This window comes from Rana temporaria, chromosome 8 (genome assembly GCF_905171775.1).
Source record: "Rana temporaria chromosome 8, aRanTem1.1, whole genome shotgun sequence".
Taxonomy (NCBI): Eukaryota; Metazoa; Chordata; class Amphibia; order Anura; family Ranidae; genus Rana; species Rana temporaria.
This window is the reverse complement of record NC_053496.1, coordinates 44,623,248-44,641,286: the sequence shown is the minus strand read 5'-3', so window position 1 is coordinate 44,641,286 and position 18,039 is coordinate 44,623,248. Positions and strand designations below refer to the sequence as shown.

Here is an 18,039-nt window from a genome sequence, read left to right as displayed (position 1 = left end):
AAAACCTGGAACCCCCCCTTGGAAATTATGGGGTGGATTTACCACATGCAAATAGACCATACGCTTTTGCAAGTGCAGTTGCTCCAGAGCTTAGTAAATGAGATTAAGCTTTACTTTGCAAAGAACACCCAATCACATGCAAGGAAATCATTTTTGCTTGCACATGATTGGATGATGGAAGTCAGCAGAGCTCTGCCTCATTTACTAATCTTTGGAAAACTGCACTTGCAAAAGCGCACAGTCTATTTGTCTTTACTTATTTAACTATTTTATTACTCCTTCATCTTTTATCTCTTTGGCTGCAGAGCTAATAAAAAAATGTGCACATCTGGAACGATGCAAGGGCTTTCTAATTCATTATATCAACATTTAAACTTTTGTCTTCCAGTCTTATATACTATGTGGTTCAGTTTATCTGATAACCATTCTTTTTTTACATTGTCTTCCAGATCATGCTGTTGAGTGATCCTGATGTAGAGAGCAGTATATGGATCAGCTCGGATGCTGGAGCCACCTATCAAAAATACAGAATTAACTTCTACATACAGAGTCTCTTGTTTCACCCCAAGCAGGAGGATTGGGTGCTGGCATACAGTCTGGACCAAAAGGTTAGGATCCTTGTTTTTTTTTGTTCCTTGGACCAAAATGATAGCTAATGTAAAAAGTGGAAGTGAAAAACAAAAAAAGAAAAGAGCAAAGTGGCATACTTAAAGCAGTTTTATACCCATTCCGACGACTTTTCTTTACATGGACAATTGCAGTTTATAAAATTTGTTGCTCTAGATGAATGTCTCCTTACCTGCTTGCCTTGCGAGTAATCTATATATTTCTGTCTAATGACAACACCTGCGCATGCGCCATATGTCCTAATATTCCGGCAAGCATAGACCCTGCCGGAAAAATGCAGGGTCTATGCCATTAGCCCGATTTTTTTGTAAACTGTGAAAGATGATGTTACGCTAGGTAAATAGATATCTAACATGTCACACTTTAAAATTGCGCACACTTCTGGAATGGTGTCAAACTTAAATACTTATAAATCTGTGACACTTTAAAAAAAAATCATGTTACATGTTTAGAGTTACAGAGGAGGTCTGCACAGAGTGCAGGAGTCCGGAGTGTGTAATACAGAGTGCAGAGCTCAGGAGTGTATAACACACAGAGTGCAGCGGTCAGGGGGTGTGTGACACACACACAGTGCAGGAGTCAGGGGTTTGTAACACAGAGTGCAGCGGTCAGGGGGTGTGTAACACACACAGTGCAGGTGTCAGGGGTTTTTAACACATAGAGTGCTGAGGTCAAGGGTTTGCAACACACAGATAACAGAGATCAGAGGTGTGTAACACACAGTGTGCAGAGATCATAAGTTTGTAACACACAGAGTGCAGAGTGTAGGAGTCAGGGGTTTGTAACGCATATAATGCAGAGGTCAGGGGTGTATCACACACAGAGTGCAGAGGTCTGGGGTTTGTAACACACAGAGTGCAGAGGTCAGGGGGTGTGTAACCGTAACGGCACTGATGAGCGAGTGAACCACAACTGCGGTAGCAAGGATTTCAATGCTCTTCTTTATGTGAGAATTCAGTATTGGGCCCCAGGCATCACTCCACACAAACAGAAGTTTGGGGGTTCTCTACATCATCTCTCTCTCACATAAAGATAGGCGTTGAGCTACTGAGCTTGGACGCATTACAACATGCGACCAGAGCTTAGCATTTAAAATTATAATGTGCACTTAAAGCTTCCAATGCACAACTGTATGCAAGCGATTATCAGTATTACATAGCGTCGTGCAATAGGCCACTAACGGAGAAGGTATGAAATACATCAACCCTTAGCATAGAAAAGTTTAGGTGAACATGTTCCGCAACTTAGGGCATAGGCTCATAAACAGGTAGCACTTATGTCAAGCACGTAGTAAATAGGCGTTGTTGCGACAACTAATAATTACATATGAGAGGCAATTATAGCTCAGGTACTTTGAGAGTACACGTAGTAAATAGGAGTTGTAGCGACAACTAATAGTTGCATCTGGGAGGCAATTATAGCACAGGTACTCGGAGAGTACACATAGTAAATAGGAGTTGTAGCGACAACTAATAGTTGCATATGAGTGGCAAATATAGCAGAGGTAAATTGAGAGTAAATGTCCCTTTAAGATATTCCCCATAGTACAACAGTCTATCCCAAGTAGTATGTTAATAGCCACAAGCCATAATAAATAACAGCAATTGTTTTAGGTGAAAAGTATGCAGCAGATCTTTCTGTAGAACTACAAGTGACACAATTTCTACTTATCCGTTTGCAGGGCTTCTGTGTTTAGCAGCAAGGGACTCCGTAGTGTAGGGCATCAGCAAGGAAGAACTCACAGGTTGTCCGCATCAATGGCAGGCTGAACACAGTGAAGGTCTTTTGCTAGCTGGCCATAATGTTGCCTCTTCTTGTAGCGTGGCTGACAATAATAGAACAGGGTTCATCTGTTGAAAGAATGCCTTTATAGGCAAGTAACAGCTGCAGTGCATAAGCACTGATACAAAGAGAAGCGACGATTTGCGGCGCACTTCCACGTTCCGGGCTGGAACGCAGGCGGGGCTGGGCGATGACGTCATCGCGCGGGCGCCGTATGCGTTCCAGCGTAGAATGCATTACGGCGCTGAAAGCGCCTGTTACAGTAACACACACAGTGCAGGAGTCAGGGGTTTGTAACACACAGAGTGCTGAGGCCAGGGGTTTGTAATGCATAGAGGTAGACATTTATCAAACCTGTTGCCCAGCAGGTAACAATAACCAAGAGCAATGAAAAAGATTATAGGAGACACATGCCCTGGCCAGCACTGTGGGTGGAGGGGAAGGTAAGGGAGCATCTAAAATCCATGTTTGAACACCAGCTCGTCGTATGTGTGGAAAATTGGCAAATGAAGCAGAGCGGGGAACGTAAGCCTGCAAAGTGGCTGCAGAAGTGCTCGGTATCCATGATGCTCCCATTAGTGTGTGAGAGAGTTTGGCTGCCACTTTAGCTGCGAATGACTGATGGTAGCCATAGAAGGGGAAGCCCTGTACTTATACCCCAAGTCAACTATATCATGGAGGTACAAATCCAGTTCTTCCTTCCTGCTGGGACTGACTGAGCATAGGACATCTCTGAACACGCCAACTCAGGATGAACAACTTCCGGTTGAGTCTGGGATCCTTGAACCTCACCACCACCCAGACGTCCCCCCAGGTGTAGGCCTGGTTCTCGGTCACGTCATGGACTGAGATGAGGAGAGAGGCCAAGTTTACGTTCTTGCCCTCCAGAATGTCCTTCCTAATGCCACGAGATGAGCAGGGTAGATGGTGGTACTGCCATCTGTCGTACCTGTGGGTGGGAGGTGGGAGTGCTATGATAGGAGCTGCGACCATGCCCAGGGGGGTTGGCTTGCTGCTGGGGGCACTTCCAGGACTCCCACTCTTGCCTGGACATCAGAGACGGCCATGGTCAAGGTATTGACCATGGTGTGTAACTGAGCGAGAGCCGAGGCAATAGACTGTAGGGACGCCTGCTGAGTGCTGGGTCCAGCTGCTGCTAGTGGTGGGAACAACAGCCTGAACAGCTCAGTCTTGCTGGCTGCGATGGTGTAGGGAATGCCTCCACGCCGTAGTTCCACAGTAAGTATGGGGATGGTGCATCCCCTCAGAGACTGAGCACAGCCATGCGCTGAACCCGCGGAGGGTGACAGAGGGGCAGAGGTGAGATCCTCGCTGGCGACCCATGGCATGGCTCCAGCTATAAGAAAAAAAGGGGGGGTGGGGGGAGGTTATGTGTTAAGAAGAGTCAGAAAAGGCAAAAACAGAAGAGAAGAGTTGGAGTACACAAGAACAGGTAAGAGAAAATTTGTAAAAGACAGAGAGAAGAGCGACAGGTGTAGTGTTGAGTATCGATGCGTTCAAGCAAACGCTGAGGGAGTGAACATTTGAAAAACTCAAGGGTGCAGGGCAACCAAAATTAGCCAGTAGGTGACTGGCCAGATAACCAATGGCTCGGGTTTCCCGTAGACAAAGCCTCAGACTTTTGTCCGAAGGCGTTGGCCAAAAACTTGTCTTGCATGCAAACGGCACACAATTGTCGGCCAACAAACACGAAAGTAGTTGCCTAATACGTAGTTTTTCAGTTTTTTAGCACCATCCTTTGGGCACCTTCTGCTAATGTTGTGTTTGGTGAGCATTTCTTCCAAGCATGCATGTTTGTACTTTCGTCCAATGGACTTGTGTACAAATGCTTGGAAATTCCGACAACAGACCGTTGTTCGCAGAAAATTTTAAAGCCTGCCATCCAACATTTGTCCACGGAAGATCCGGCAACAATTGTCCGATGGAGCATACAAAAGGTCGGATTTTCTGCCAACAGCTTGTAGTTCCTGAACAACTGGAGGGCCATAGTTTGAAGACCTATGCTTTAGACTGTGACAGGAAGAAGAGTTCTGAAGTAAAAGTCTGTCAAGCTGTGTGCTGGAGGAAGAAGTGTTTTGAGGTAAAAGACTGTCAAGTTTAGGGTCCGCCATCTTGTCCTTTCTGAGAAGTGTGACATAGTTACTATAATCTTCAAAGTGCTCATTTGTTCTATGGGCCTCACATGTCCCTTTCCCCAACCAAGTTCAATCCCCTAATAAAATAACAAAAACAAGCATGTGACTGTTCATTGACTAAAGGAATGCTTTTAATGGATGTCTGGCAGCAGGGTGGAATGTGTGGATGTTGTAACTCATAGCAACCAATCCCTACATATGTGTGTATATATATATATATATATATATATATATATATATATATATATATATATATATATATATATATATATATATATATATATTCTTTTTTATTATTTATTGATAATCATTAAATATGTCTGTGCTGACCTTTACACAACATGTGTACCATACTTTTAAAAATGGGTTGTTGTAGCACATACCGTATTTCATAAAGTACATCCTTTATAAAGTTCTGCATTTCTAAGCATGCAACAATCCTTAATGTTAAAACCATGTAAAAAAAAAAAAAAAGAAACTCATGCCATTTTTATAAGTAGATAATGGAAGTCTGTTTAAACCAAGCTGATACATATTAAAAGATATTCTGCACGCCAAGCAATGTTGCAATTCTCAGCAGGGAAACAATCTGCCAGTGCTTGGGTCTACCATAAAGCAACTGAAAGACACATAGAAATCTTACTAAAAGCTAGCTTACAATGTTTTTTTGTGTAGGGTAAAAATGACTTCTTACATTCTCGTAAGCCAAAACAGGAAGCTCCACTTATCTGCCCCTTCGGTGCCACATTGGGTAACTTTCGGGGGGGAGGGGGGAAAGGGGTAACTGGTTTTGACAGGTACCTGCTCCCACCACCAGGTGATCTCGCCGTAGTGAGATCATTCTGAAATTCGGCCTTTTTCTCCCGCCATCGGTCCATTCACAAAGCGCAGCACGCTTCACGCATGCCGATTAAGGAATTGGCTGTGAAGCCGCAAGGCTTCACTGCCGGTTTCCCTTACAGGCAATGGCAGCAGCTGATGGAAACATCGGCTGGGGTGTTGACATCTCTGGATTCCAGGACAGATAAGTGTCCTAATATTTATTTTTTTCTAAAGGAGCCTGGACCTCCTCTTTAATTCAGTTATCCATTCTATTATTGAAGGGGTGTGCTGGCATTTCCAATATCTCAGAATTATCGCCCTGGCAACCACTAAACAGAAACAAAAGATCCCCTTCCTAACTTTTGAGGTAGATTCTGTGAACATAGATAATAGTGCTATTTGGGGAGTTTGGGGTACTGTCTTCGAGGTAAAGCAACTATAGGGCTTATTTACTAAAACTGGAGAGTGCAAAATCTGGTGCGGATATGCATAGAAACCAATCAACTTCCAGGTTTAATTGTCAAAGCTTATTTGAACAAGCTGAAGTTAGGATCTGATTGGTTACCGTGCACAGCTGCACCAGATTCTGAGTGCTCCAGTTTTAGTATATGCCCTACTTTATATTTTCAAAACATTATCCCAAAATGGGCACAAAGCAGGGCACCTCCTTCATGTATGTTACACGGTGCCTACATGGGGTAGACATCATTCACCAACATTGGTCTGATGTGTTTTGAAATATATTGTGTAGTATCCAAGGACAGCGACACCTTCCTAATAACTTTGTAATTTTGCTCATGTATTTTACTTGCAACAGAAGATTTATGAATCCATAGACCGGATTTACAAACTTCTTCCTCCGCAAAAATTACTCCTAGCTCTCTTTCCCATTCCACAAAATAAGGTTTGTCAGAAAAGATCTGGAGAAAATTATAAGGAAGGGAAACAGTATGTGTACGGGGGTCAGGCTGTGTGCACAGAGATTTAAAAATAGTAAGGCGACGATGAAGGTCGCCTCAAATTTTTTAAGGAATTATAAAAGTTACGAAGTTGAAAATATAATAGTCACCGACTTGAGTGACAGGGCAAAAACTCAATTTTGTCAAGGATTCAGGATGGTAGAATGAGTAACATCAGTCATTAGGAAATAGATTTTAGAAGAAGCAGAAGAGGAAGGGAGCTTTGATCGCATCCCTGGGGGGAATTTAGGATTGCCTGTGAGTGGCGTTAGTGGAATTATGTAAGAAGATAGTAAAGGAATGTTAAGTAAGCGGTCACAGATTTTGAGTTGCTAAAGCACAAAAAGATATAGGCCCAGATTCACAGAGAGCGGGCGCACATTACGGCGCCGTAGCACAAACAATATACGCTACGCCAACGCAGAGCAGAGAGGCAAGCATGGAATTCACAAAGCCAGTGCTCCCAAAACTGCGCTGGGTTTCGAAGGCGTATGGGGGCGTAGGTGGAAGTAGGCGTGAGCCATGCAAATGAGGCGTGACCCCATGCAAATGATGGGCCGAGCGCCAGACAGATACGTATCACGAACTGCGCATGCGCCGTGACGTGGACGCATCCCTCTGCTCATGCTCACAACCACGTCGGAACAACTGCCTAAACTATGCCCGATCACTGCGTACGGCGTTAACGTAACCTACGCCCAGCCAGACACACGTCCAACGTAAAATACGCCGGCTTGTTTTCCCTGGTGCAGACCTTTGCATGTCTGCTGCTGGGTTGCACCTCCTTTATGGAACATAACTTTACGCCGGACATACAACTTACGCGCCGGGCGCACGTACGTTCGTGAATCGCCGTATTTCCCACATTTGGATATTTGAATGGCTAATCAATGGGAGCACCACCATGCGTCCAGCCTAAATGTGCGCCCACCCTATGCCGGCTTAGGCAAGTTACGTTGGTGGGATTAAGCCTGTTTTTAGGCGCATCTTAGTTTGTGGGTCTGGCGCACAGATACGACGGCGCACATTTGCACTTACGTCGGGGTAACTTGTTATACATCGGCGTAAGTGCTTTGTGAATCGGGGCCATAGAGTTTGCCTGAGGATGTAAGGATGGCGAGATCCATGGTAAAGACACAAGAGGGTAAGGAACCCATTGGGTTTTTTCAGAGAGTTGGCTGATGTGGAGAGAAAGAAAAAGAACAGTAAGCCATAGGAAAATGTCCAGTTGGAATTTTTTTTTTCACTATAAGTCTACCAAAATTTGACTACCAGCATGTTTCTAAGACCATGCATGAAATCCACTTTATCTGGGCTTAAAGGGGTTGTAAAGACAGAAGTTTATTTTTAAGGAAATGCATTCTTTGCATTAAGATAAAAAGCCTTCTGTGTGCAGCAACCTCCCCCCCCCAGTACCCCCTAACACTTACCTGAGGTCCCTCTCTGTCCAGCGATGTCCATGAGTGTCTCAGTCGTCTGAGTTTTTCCTTCCTGATTGGCTGAGACACGGCAGCGGCACCATTGGCTCCCACTGCTGTCAATCAAAGTCAGATGGCCAATCAGGGGAAAAAGGGGGCAGACTAGGTTGGGGCTCTGTGTCTGAATGGACACATGGAACTGTGACTCAGCTCTGGTGACCCCACAGCAAGCTGCTTGCTGTGGGGGCACTGAACAGGAAGGAGGGGCCAGGATCACAGAAGACTGACCCGAGAATAGGAGGATCTGGGCTGCTCTATGCAAATCCACTGCAACAGAGTAGGTAAATATAACTTGTTTGTTATTTTTATAGAAAGAAAACGAGACTTTAGAATCACTTTAAGTTTATTAAAACATGGGATTAAACCTGGATTGAATTCCTTTTTGTAAATTCTACTGATCAGCATGGGCGTTCGCTGAAATTTTTTCAGGGAGGGGCGCTTCGGCAGTGGTGATACACAGTCACATTTAACCTTTTCTTCAAACGCTATAAATGTGCCCTGCTAGTGGCCGAATAGCGCAGCTAAAACGATGGTAAAGCGATGCTTTTTGGCGGTGCTTTACCGAGAACGCGGTCAGCTGGCAGCGTGAAATAGCCTAGAGAATGTACAGACCCCCCTTCATCACAGATGGACCCTCCCTTCAGCACAGACCCCTCCATTCAGCACAGATGGACCCCCCCTTTAGCACAGACCCCTCCATTCAGCACAGATGGACCCCCCCATCAAGCACAGACCCCTCTATTCAGCACAGATGGACCTCCCCTTCAGCACATACCCTCCTTCAGTACAGACCCCCCTTCCACACAGATGGACCCCCCATTGAGCACAACCCCCCCCCCCCCATTGAGCACAGACGGACTCCCCCATCCCATTCAGTACCTCAGATCAGCGTGGCACAGCAACATAAACACTGGAGGGGGAGGCGGCTTCACTCTGCTCACTGTGCCTGTGTGACATCCAGCCCGGGACCACTCAGACAGCCGAGGCCGTGGAGAAGGGGATGGTTGGTCAGGTGCAGTGGTATCACCCAACACCAGTCCACCCCCCACCCTCCTTTGCAACGCCAAGGCCAGCAGCTCGCCTCTCTCTCCCTGTTCTAACCTGCCTGTCACCGCGGAAATGTCACTGCTTCAGTCAAGGAGGGGTGTTCACTCTTCAACACTCTCTCGGTTTTCCAGGGGGGGTCAATTGCCCCCCCTTGCCCTATGGAGCGGACGCCCATGCTGATCAGGCTTCTAACTACTACTTTAAAAAAAAAAAGTGAGAATTAACCAACTGTACACAATTAGCTCAAGCCCTGATGAAGGAGGGTTTGTTCATGTTCCCCGAAATGCATTGCCTTTCAATTTTTCATAAACCCTTTTGTTGTGTAAAATAAAAATATTTTGACCAGTACTTATGGCTTGGCATTCTCAACCTCTCTCCAGACAAAGCAGGGTGATGAAATCCCCCAAAGGGGTGTGTCAATTACTGCTTGGGCTCAGAAGAAGTAGGAAAGATGTTGGCCATCATAGAGCATATAAGACTAGCATCTAGTTGCAGAGTATTGTTACTTCAGATTGATAGTGACGTAGTCCTGACCTTGGATGTAACGCTTACAGGGGAAGAAGCCACACATGACGTCACCTGCAGCCATCTTGACAGTACAGGGCTAAAATTCCAGGAGGGTGTCCATGTACGTTCCTCCCATGCATGAGCTGCCTGCGGTGCGCTCTGTGATCAGGAAAGTCAATGAGACTCGGCTGATCACAATTCTGGACCCTTACCATGTGATCAGCTGTTAACCAATGAAAGCTGATCATGTGATGTAAACAGAAGATTGTAAAGCAGATTACTGACTTCTGTCAAAGGGACATCTTTTCCACACACGAACACCCACTGCTGCTAAGCAGTGCCCACCAGTGCCACCTGCCAGTGCATATAAGGGCTGCCTATTAGTGCCCCACCAGTGCCACCAATCAGTGCTGCCTATCAGTGTCATCTACCAGTGCCTATCAGTGCCCACCAGTGCCACCTAATCAGGGCCTATCAGTGCCCATCAGTGCAGCCTCATCAGCGCACATCAACAAAGGAGAAAAATTACCTGTTTGTAAAGTTTTATATCAAACTATGAAACTGTTTTTTGTTTTTCCAAATTTTCGGTCTTTTTTATTTTTTTGCAAAAAAAATAAAACCCAGCAGTGATTAAATACCCCCAAAAGACAGCTCTATTTTTGTGTGAAAAAAATAATAACAATCGAATTTGGGTACAGTGTTGCATAACTGCGCAATTCATAGAGAGACAGAGCTGAAGGTGAAAATTGGCCTGGGCAGGAAGGATGTTTAAGTGCCCAGTAAGCAAGTGGTTAATAAATGATTTAGCAGAGAGCACTATACTGTATGTTGTTCTACTTTATTATATATACACTGCAGAGGAATCATCATCTTTTGCCACAGACAAGACTGCTGGAGGATCTTTTATCTCCCTATTGGGGAAAGCGCTTAAAGGCCAACCTGTTTTCAGGGGTTACTTTGATGAGGTGAACGGCCAATTATGTCTTTGGTGGAGGTGTTTTTTCACGTATCTTGGCATTCTTAAATTGGAAGCACATCTTCACAGTGGCTGAGGTTCCTCGATTCTTCTACATCTTGAATGCATTTGGACTTTTTCAGATATGGACTTTTAAACGTACTTTATTATTTTTAGCTGTTTGCTGTTTGTGCTGCACTATTGTTCTTGGTAGTATTGAAGCAAAAGCAATTTTTCTATTTTTTTTTTTTATAGCGCTATTATTATTTTTTTTTCCCCTGGAGTTCTGCTTTATTCATTTTTATTTATTTATCAGAAACAGAGCTTTTGACTACTAGTATAAAATGTGGATTTAGAAACTACTGCTATACGACCAAATGGTACTTATGTAACATTGCACATCGATTTAAGATGTGTATTTTCCCTTTATACCAGTCTTTTGTATTGTAATAGCTGCTTAGAGAACTAGGAGAATATGGGGAATGATAAAGAACAAAAAGACAAAAAGGTAACACATAAAAAGAGTAAAAGGCAAAGACAAGAATATAAAAACACAATACATAAGCTAAAGAAAACATTTTTACAGTCAGTGTTAATAAAAACCTACGTGACTGACTTCAACGCTTTTCAAGAGATTTAACTTTTTTTTTATTTTAGAAAAAAGAGCTAACTAAATTGCTGTAATTTTCTTTTTAAAAATTCATAATAAATCAGAATCAATGGGGGAAAAAAAACTGTTAAAAATTTCAGCAAAAGAGAAAAGCCAAATCTTTTGCACCCCCACGGTTTTGTTTTTCTTATGTACATTAGCATCATCCTTCATGTACCCTGTACATGCTTGGCAAGCCACTAACTTGGAGGTAAAGTGGGCCATAATGTGCAATCATACAGAGCATATCTGCAGATTGTGGCAAGAGCCCATTCCCACGCTGCCAATACTAGATCTGTTTAAGGTAAATCGAGTACATTTTCATGAGTACAGCTGAATTGTTTCCTCAACAGTATTAGCAATTTAAGTTTATATAAAGCCAACATTGTTTTCCTCATGATGTTATTATTATATTTTTTATTAGTTTTTTTTATTAATATCTGTTTTCTACTTAAAGCAAACTCCATTGAATTAAATCAATTCTCTCAATTTTTAAGGCGAATAGGCAAAGGATTTTGAAACCAATGGCATGGGGAGCTGGGTACAGCTCTGAGGGACATGTATCAATGCAGTAGTAAGAAAAAAAAATAACATCATCCAGTGGGGAGCAGTTCTTTTAGACCCATTTCACACTGAGGGCGTATTGCAAGCGCTAGCCCTTAAAAAGCTGCGCCATTGTTTCCAGTGTGAAAGCCCCAAGGGCTTTCACACTGGAGCGTTGCGCTAGAAGGACAGTAAAAAAAGTCCTGCTAGCTGCATCTTTGGAGCGGTGAAGGAGCGGTGTGTATACCGCTCCTCCACCACTGCTGCCCATTGAAATCAATGGGACAGCGCGGCTTTACCGCCCGCAATGCGCCACAAATCTGCCCATAGTGTTGGCGGTAAAAATGACAGAGTTTTACCGCTGACGCTATGGGTGGCTCAGTGCGAAAGGGGTCTTAATAAGGTTTAAGGGCCATCTTTAAAAACACATACAGTATATACTTGATTATAAGCCGACCCGAATATAGCCGAGGCACCTAATTTTACCACAAAAAAATCTGCAGCCTCACTTTGCCTATTTGCAGCCTGACTTTGCCTATTTGCAGCCTAACTGTGTCCATTTGCATGCCTCACTGTGTCCATTTGCATGCCTCACTGTGCCCATTTGCATGCCTCACTGTGCCCATTTGCATGCCTCACTGTGCCCATTTGCTTGCCTAACTGTGCCTATCTGCATGCCTCATGTACCTGATCTCTGTCCAGTGTAACAAAGCCTCAGTCTCCCGCGGTGTCATGCAGTCAGTCGGTCTGTCATATTTTGAAACCCGTCAAATTCATGCGTGAGCGTGGCCACCGTCCAGTGTAACAAAGCCCTGCCTCCTCCTCGTCCGTGATCAACGGAATCCTGATTCAGTTTCCCAGTGTTCCACCTATCACCGATGAGGACGAGGAGGAGGCAGGGCTTTGTTACACTGGACGGCTGCCTCCTGGATGGACTGGACGGCTGCCGACTGACTGCATGACACCGTCGGAGACTCAAGTATAAGCCGAGGGGGGCTTTTTCAGCACAACAAAAATTTGCTGAAAAACTTGGCTGAGTATATATGGTAATTCTTTAAATAACACACTTGGGATGCCTTAAAGCTGCACATGAAGTTGTGCACTAGTTGACCCCTTTGTTCTGTTTGTGAACAAAGCAACTGGGATTCCCCCCAACTTCCATACCAGACCCTTAATCCACAAGAGGGACTGGTATGGACTGTAATTGGTGACCCTACAAAAAAAAAAAAAAGAAGAAATGGCATGCAGTTCTCTCTAAAAATATTTAACAGGATAAAGATCAGTGTGCTCCTCCACTGCCTCCTGAACCATACAAGGCCATATTTCCTTAACATGGAGAGGGTAGCTTGCCAGGGATGACCCACTGACAAAGCACCTTGTCCCTGTGCTTATGAGGACAAGGGCCTCTTCCCCACAACCCTGGCATTGTGGATGTGGTGGTCCTAAAAAAGGGGGCTCCTAGACCTCCAGCCCATTCACCTATGAGTAGGAAGTATATAAGTACATAGTACCCCCTGTTATTCATTCATACCCCACATTTGACAGTCCCACATGTCATTTAACAATGTCGATCCATGTCAGTTGTTGTGATAAACGAGGCCTGCTGACCTTCCGAAACAAAGTAAGCTGACTGCCTACATAATGCATTCTCACCACAAATGTTTCCCAGAAAGGCAGCTGAATGTAAACAAAGAGGCGAGTGATGTAGTAGACCAGATAACATCACTCGATATGGAAATTAAGGCAGAAAGCTCCCTAACAGGGCCACAGATGGGCATAACTATTTAGAACTTGTCTGGATTTGGCCTTAAATGTCATAAGATTTGTCTTGGTTTCTCAATAAGGAAGCAATCCTATTTTAGTTTTCTGTAGATCAATGTCGATGAACGAGGTCTGCTAACTCGCTGAAGCAAAACAAGGAACTGTCAAAATGATACATTCTTAGTGGACTCTCACTGCAAATGACATTTCCCAGCTACTGAATGCAAACAAATGGGCTGGGATTCTGGGTAACATCATTAACCAAATGACATCACTCGTGTCTTGGTGATACCCAAAATGGGAATCAGGGGCAAACGCTATCCAACAGGGTTACGGATGGGTAATATCTATCTATATCTAAACTGGAAACAAGGTTTGCTGATCCACTGAAGCAAAACAAGGAACTGTCAAAACAATGCATTCTCAGTGGACTCTCTACAAATGACATTTTCCAGCCCATCATCTAAATGGAAACAAAGGGGTGGGGATCTTGGATAATGTCATTTGCCAAATGATGTCACTTGTGACCTGGTGACACCCAAGATTTATCTAGATCTAAGCTGGAGTTGGCCTTAACTTACATAAGATTTGGATTGGCTTCTTAATGACGAAGCGACCATTTTTTTTATTTCCTTTAGATCCATGTCAATGTCAATGAACGAGGTCTGCTGACCAACTGAAGCAAAATTACATTTCCCAGCCTATCATCTAAATCAGGGATCCTCAAACTACGGCCCTCCAGCTGTTGTAGAACTACACATGAGGCATCGTAACACATTCACAGACATGACTATGCATGATGGGAATTGTAGTTCCTGAACAACTGGAGGGCCGTAGTTTGAAGACCCATGATCTAAATGTTAACAAAGATGTGGGGATCCTGGATTTTGTCATTAGCCAAATTACATCACTCGTGACCTGGTGACACCCAAGATAGGAATTAAGAGCAAAAGCTCCCCAACAGGGTCACAAATGGGGAATATCTATCTAGATCTAAGCAGAAGTTGGTCTTAAATATCATAAGATTTGGTTTGTCTTTTAATGGCAAAACATGGGAATGTCAAAATAATGCGGTCTTGGTGGACTCTTGCTGCAAATTACATTTTCTATACCATCATCGTAATGTAAACAAAAGGCCCGGGGCATCCTGGGTGATGTCATTAACAAAATGACATCACTCGTGTCCTGGTGACATCCAAATTGGAATCAGGGGCAAATGCTACCCTACAGGGTTAACAGATAGAAATATCTATAGATTTAAGCTGGAGTTGGCCTTTAATATCATAAGATTTGTTTTGATTTCTCAATGAGGAGGCAAACCTATTCTAATTTCATGCAGATCCATGTCAATGTCAATGAACAAGGTCTACTCACCCACTGAAGCAAAACAAGGGACTACTAAAATGATGGGGTCTTTGTGTGACATTTTCCAGCCCAGCCTTCTTGGTGGACTCTTGCTGCAAATGACATTTTCCAGCCCAGCCTTCTTGGTGGACTCTTGCTGCAAATGACATTTTCCAGTCCAGCATTTTTTGTGGACTCTTGTTGCAAATGACGTTTCCCAGTCCAGCTTTCTTGGTGGACTCTTGCTGCAAATGACATTTCCCAGTCCAGCATTTTTCGTGGACTCTTGCTGCAAATGACATTTCCCAGTCCAGCCTTCTTGGTGGACTCTTGCTGCAAATGACATTTCCCAGTCCAGCATTTTTCGTGGACTCTTGCTGCAAATGACATTTCCCAGTCCAGCCTTCTTGGTGGACTCTTACTGCAAATGACATTTCCCAGTCCAGCCTTCTTGGTGGACTCTTGCTGCAAATTACATTTCCCAGTCCAGCATTTTTCGTGGACTCTTGCTGCAAATTACATTTCCCAGTCCAGCCTTCTTGGTGGACTCTTGCTGCAACTGACATTTCCCAGTCCAACATTTTTCGTGGACTTTTGCTGCAAATGACATTTCCCAGTCCAGCCTTCTTGGTGGACTCTTGCTGCAAATGACATTTCCCAGTCCAACATTTTTCGTGAACTTTTGCTGCAAATGACATTTCCCAGTCCAGCAGCTGAATGTAAACAAATGTGTGGGGGATCCTGGGTGATACAATTGACCAAATGACGTCACTCATGTCTTGTTAACACCCAAAAAGTGAATTTAGGGCGAGACCTCGCCAACGGGGTCACAGATGGGAGTATCTATCTATAGATCTAAGCTTGAGTTGCCTTAAATATCAAAGAATTTGGTTTGGCTTCTTAATCAGGCAAGCAATCCTATTGTGATTTCCTTTTCCCATGTATAATGGGGCTCTGGCAGCTTGGACAGCCTGGATCTCACAACAGAATAAGAATTTGCATTTTGATGTTTGACAGTATAAATAAGTAAACTATTTAAATAAAGAATAGGCAGAAAATACAGCAAGCCGGCAGCTGCATGACACGTCTTATCAATGATTTACTCCGAGCATATAAGTTTGATGCTGTTTGTCAGCGGCAGCGATGTTTTCGGGTGACAGCTGTTCATCCATATTGGTCACCCTGGACGCAGATGTGACACCGCGCTCTGATCGCCCCTCCGTTCTCCGGGCAGCTCGGGCCACGATCCGTCTTTCTCCTTGACAGCTGTGAAGATAGCACCAGAGTGACTGCTTGGTGGTGGCCATATAGCATGCAGAGGAGAGCTGGGCTACACCATTATTCTGTCATAAATATGGCATTCGTAAAACACTTTTCTTTTCGTGGTCGTTTGAGTATTTGCTCTATTGAGTCATAAAACATCAGGAGGAACAAAAAAGAGGAATTGTATGTATATTATTTCATGTATTTAAAGTGAATCTCTAAATAACATTACAGGCTTACATTAAAGCGATATTAAAGCCAAAACTGTATTATATTGCATTCATACGAAAGTGGGGAATTTTGGAGATTTTAAAGGTGCAAATTCACAAGTTTTTTTATGAAAATGTTTTTTTTATTGAAAATTTAAAACATAATCCAAATATGAATATCTAATCATACAGTACAATTGAAAAGTGCAAACTGAATAGTGCTCTACATGTTTCGCCGTGAATAGTAGCTTCCTCAGGAGAATTTATTTATCAGGCACTGTAAACACTAGAAATAGAAAAAGATCTTTTAGAAAAACAGAACAAAAGACATAATAACAATACAATGCAATTGTATGGACATACACAAATTATTATTATTTATTATATTACCATATATACTCGAGTATAAGCCGATCCGAATATAAGCCGAGGCACCTAATTTTACCACAAAAAAATGGGAAAACGTATTGAATCGAGTATAAGCCTAGGGTGTCCATCTGCATGCCTCACTGTGCCTCACTGTGTCCATGTGCATGCCTCACTGTGCCCATGCCTCACTGTGTCCATGCCTCACGCCTCATTGTATCCATGCCTCACTGTGCCCATGCCTCACTGTGTCCATGACTAGACTTAAGTTTAACATGGGAGTATATAGAAGGGGTGCCCGGGTTTGAAAAATCGGTGCTCCCCAGCTGTAGGTCCCCTAGACAGCAAACTTTGTACTTGTGAGGCAGAGTGGGGCTTTAAGTGTGCCAAGCTTGGTGTCCAGGGGACCTACGGCCAGCCGGTAACGGGTCCCCAAAGTCCGGGAGATCAGACGCAAAAAGGTGACTCGAGTATAAGTCAAGGGGGACATTTTCAGCACAAAAAAATGTGCTGAAAAACTTGGCTTATACTCGAGTATATATGGTACATTAAATTTGCACCTTTAAAATCCCCAAAATTCCCCTTTCGTATTAATGTTCTAATTAGGGGATGTGGTGATGGTATCATTTTAGATGATAAGCAATAACCTTCCTCCTTTGTATTATATTGCATCTTACCAATCATTAGATGTGATGGCTGCATTAGTTTTCTTTTATTAAGATTGTTCCCCTCTGTTTTCACCTGGTGATCTGGCCAGTAACTCACCTTCTGTATTAAAGCTCCCATATTCTGGATGTAGGTGCACAGGAGGCGCAGCAGACAGCAGCATTGTCAGTCTAGGGGGAAGGGAGTGTTATCAGATTTAAGCCTCGTACACACGGCCGAGGAACTCGACGTGCCAAACACATCGAGTTCCTCGGCCAGTTCAGCACTGAAGCCGCCGAGGAGCTCGGCGGGACGAGAGCTCCCATAGAACAACGAGGAAATAGAGAACATGTTCTCTATTTCCTCGTCGAGCTCCTCGTCGGCTTCCTCGGCTGAAAGTGTACACACGACCAGTTTCCTCGGCAGAATTCAGCCAGAAACTCGGTCGGAAGCTGAATTCTGCCGAGGAAACTGGTCGTGTGTACGGGGCCTTAGAGCCACTAACTAATTGAAGTCGAACTCCAGCTCACGCTTTATAAGCAGTTACAGCAAACTGTTTTGTTACTTTTGGGATAAAGGTTTTTACATAAATAGCTAAAAACTAATCATTGGAAGCACCCCTGCCAGTGTTAAATGGTTTGTCTCATCCCTGGAACTGATATATTCTGCTGGAGAGGTTGTTCTGCGAAAAACAAACTTACTGGCCAGATCACCAGATAGTATAATTTTTCAGAAAACCTCTACTTTTTGTTTAAAACCTGTTTCTCAACTCCAGTCTGGGGATTTTGCCTAAGCTCAGAGGATGTCATCAGTCTGCTACTGCCTGTTGTCTTATTACTGGTGGCAGAGAGACTGAGGAAATGTTTCCTTCTGCCTGAAGGAAACATTTCCTCAGTCTCTCTGCCACCAGTAATAAGACAACACTG

The 18,039-nt window shown here is 43.8% G+C and overlaps 1 protein-coding gene across 1 annotated transcript in view; it reads left to right on the top strand.

The window, feature by feature from the left end:
• The window catches only part of SORCS3 (sortilin related VPS10 domain containing receptor 3), a 774,589-nt gene that overhangs the window by 331,236 nt on the left and 425,314 nt on the right, over positions 1-18,039 (top strand). Inside the window, exon 4 of the mRNA XM_040361656.1 lies at positions 450-608. Within this exon, the coding sequence (XP_040217590.1) occupies positions 450-608 (159 nt within the window). The remainder of the gene's footprint in view (positions 1-449; positions 609-18,039) is intronic.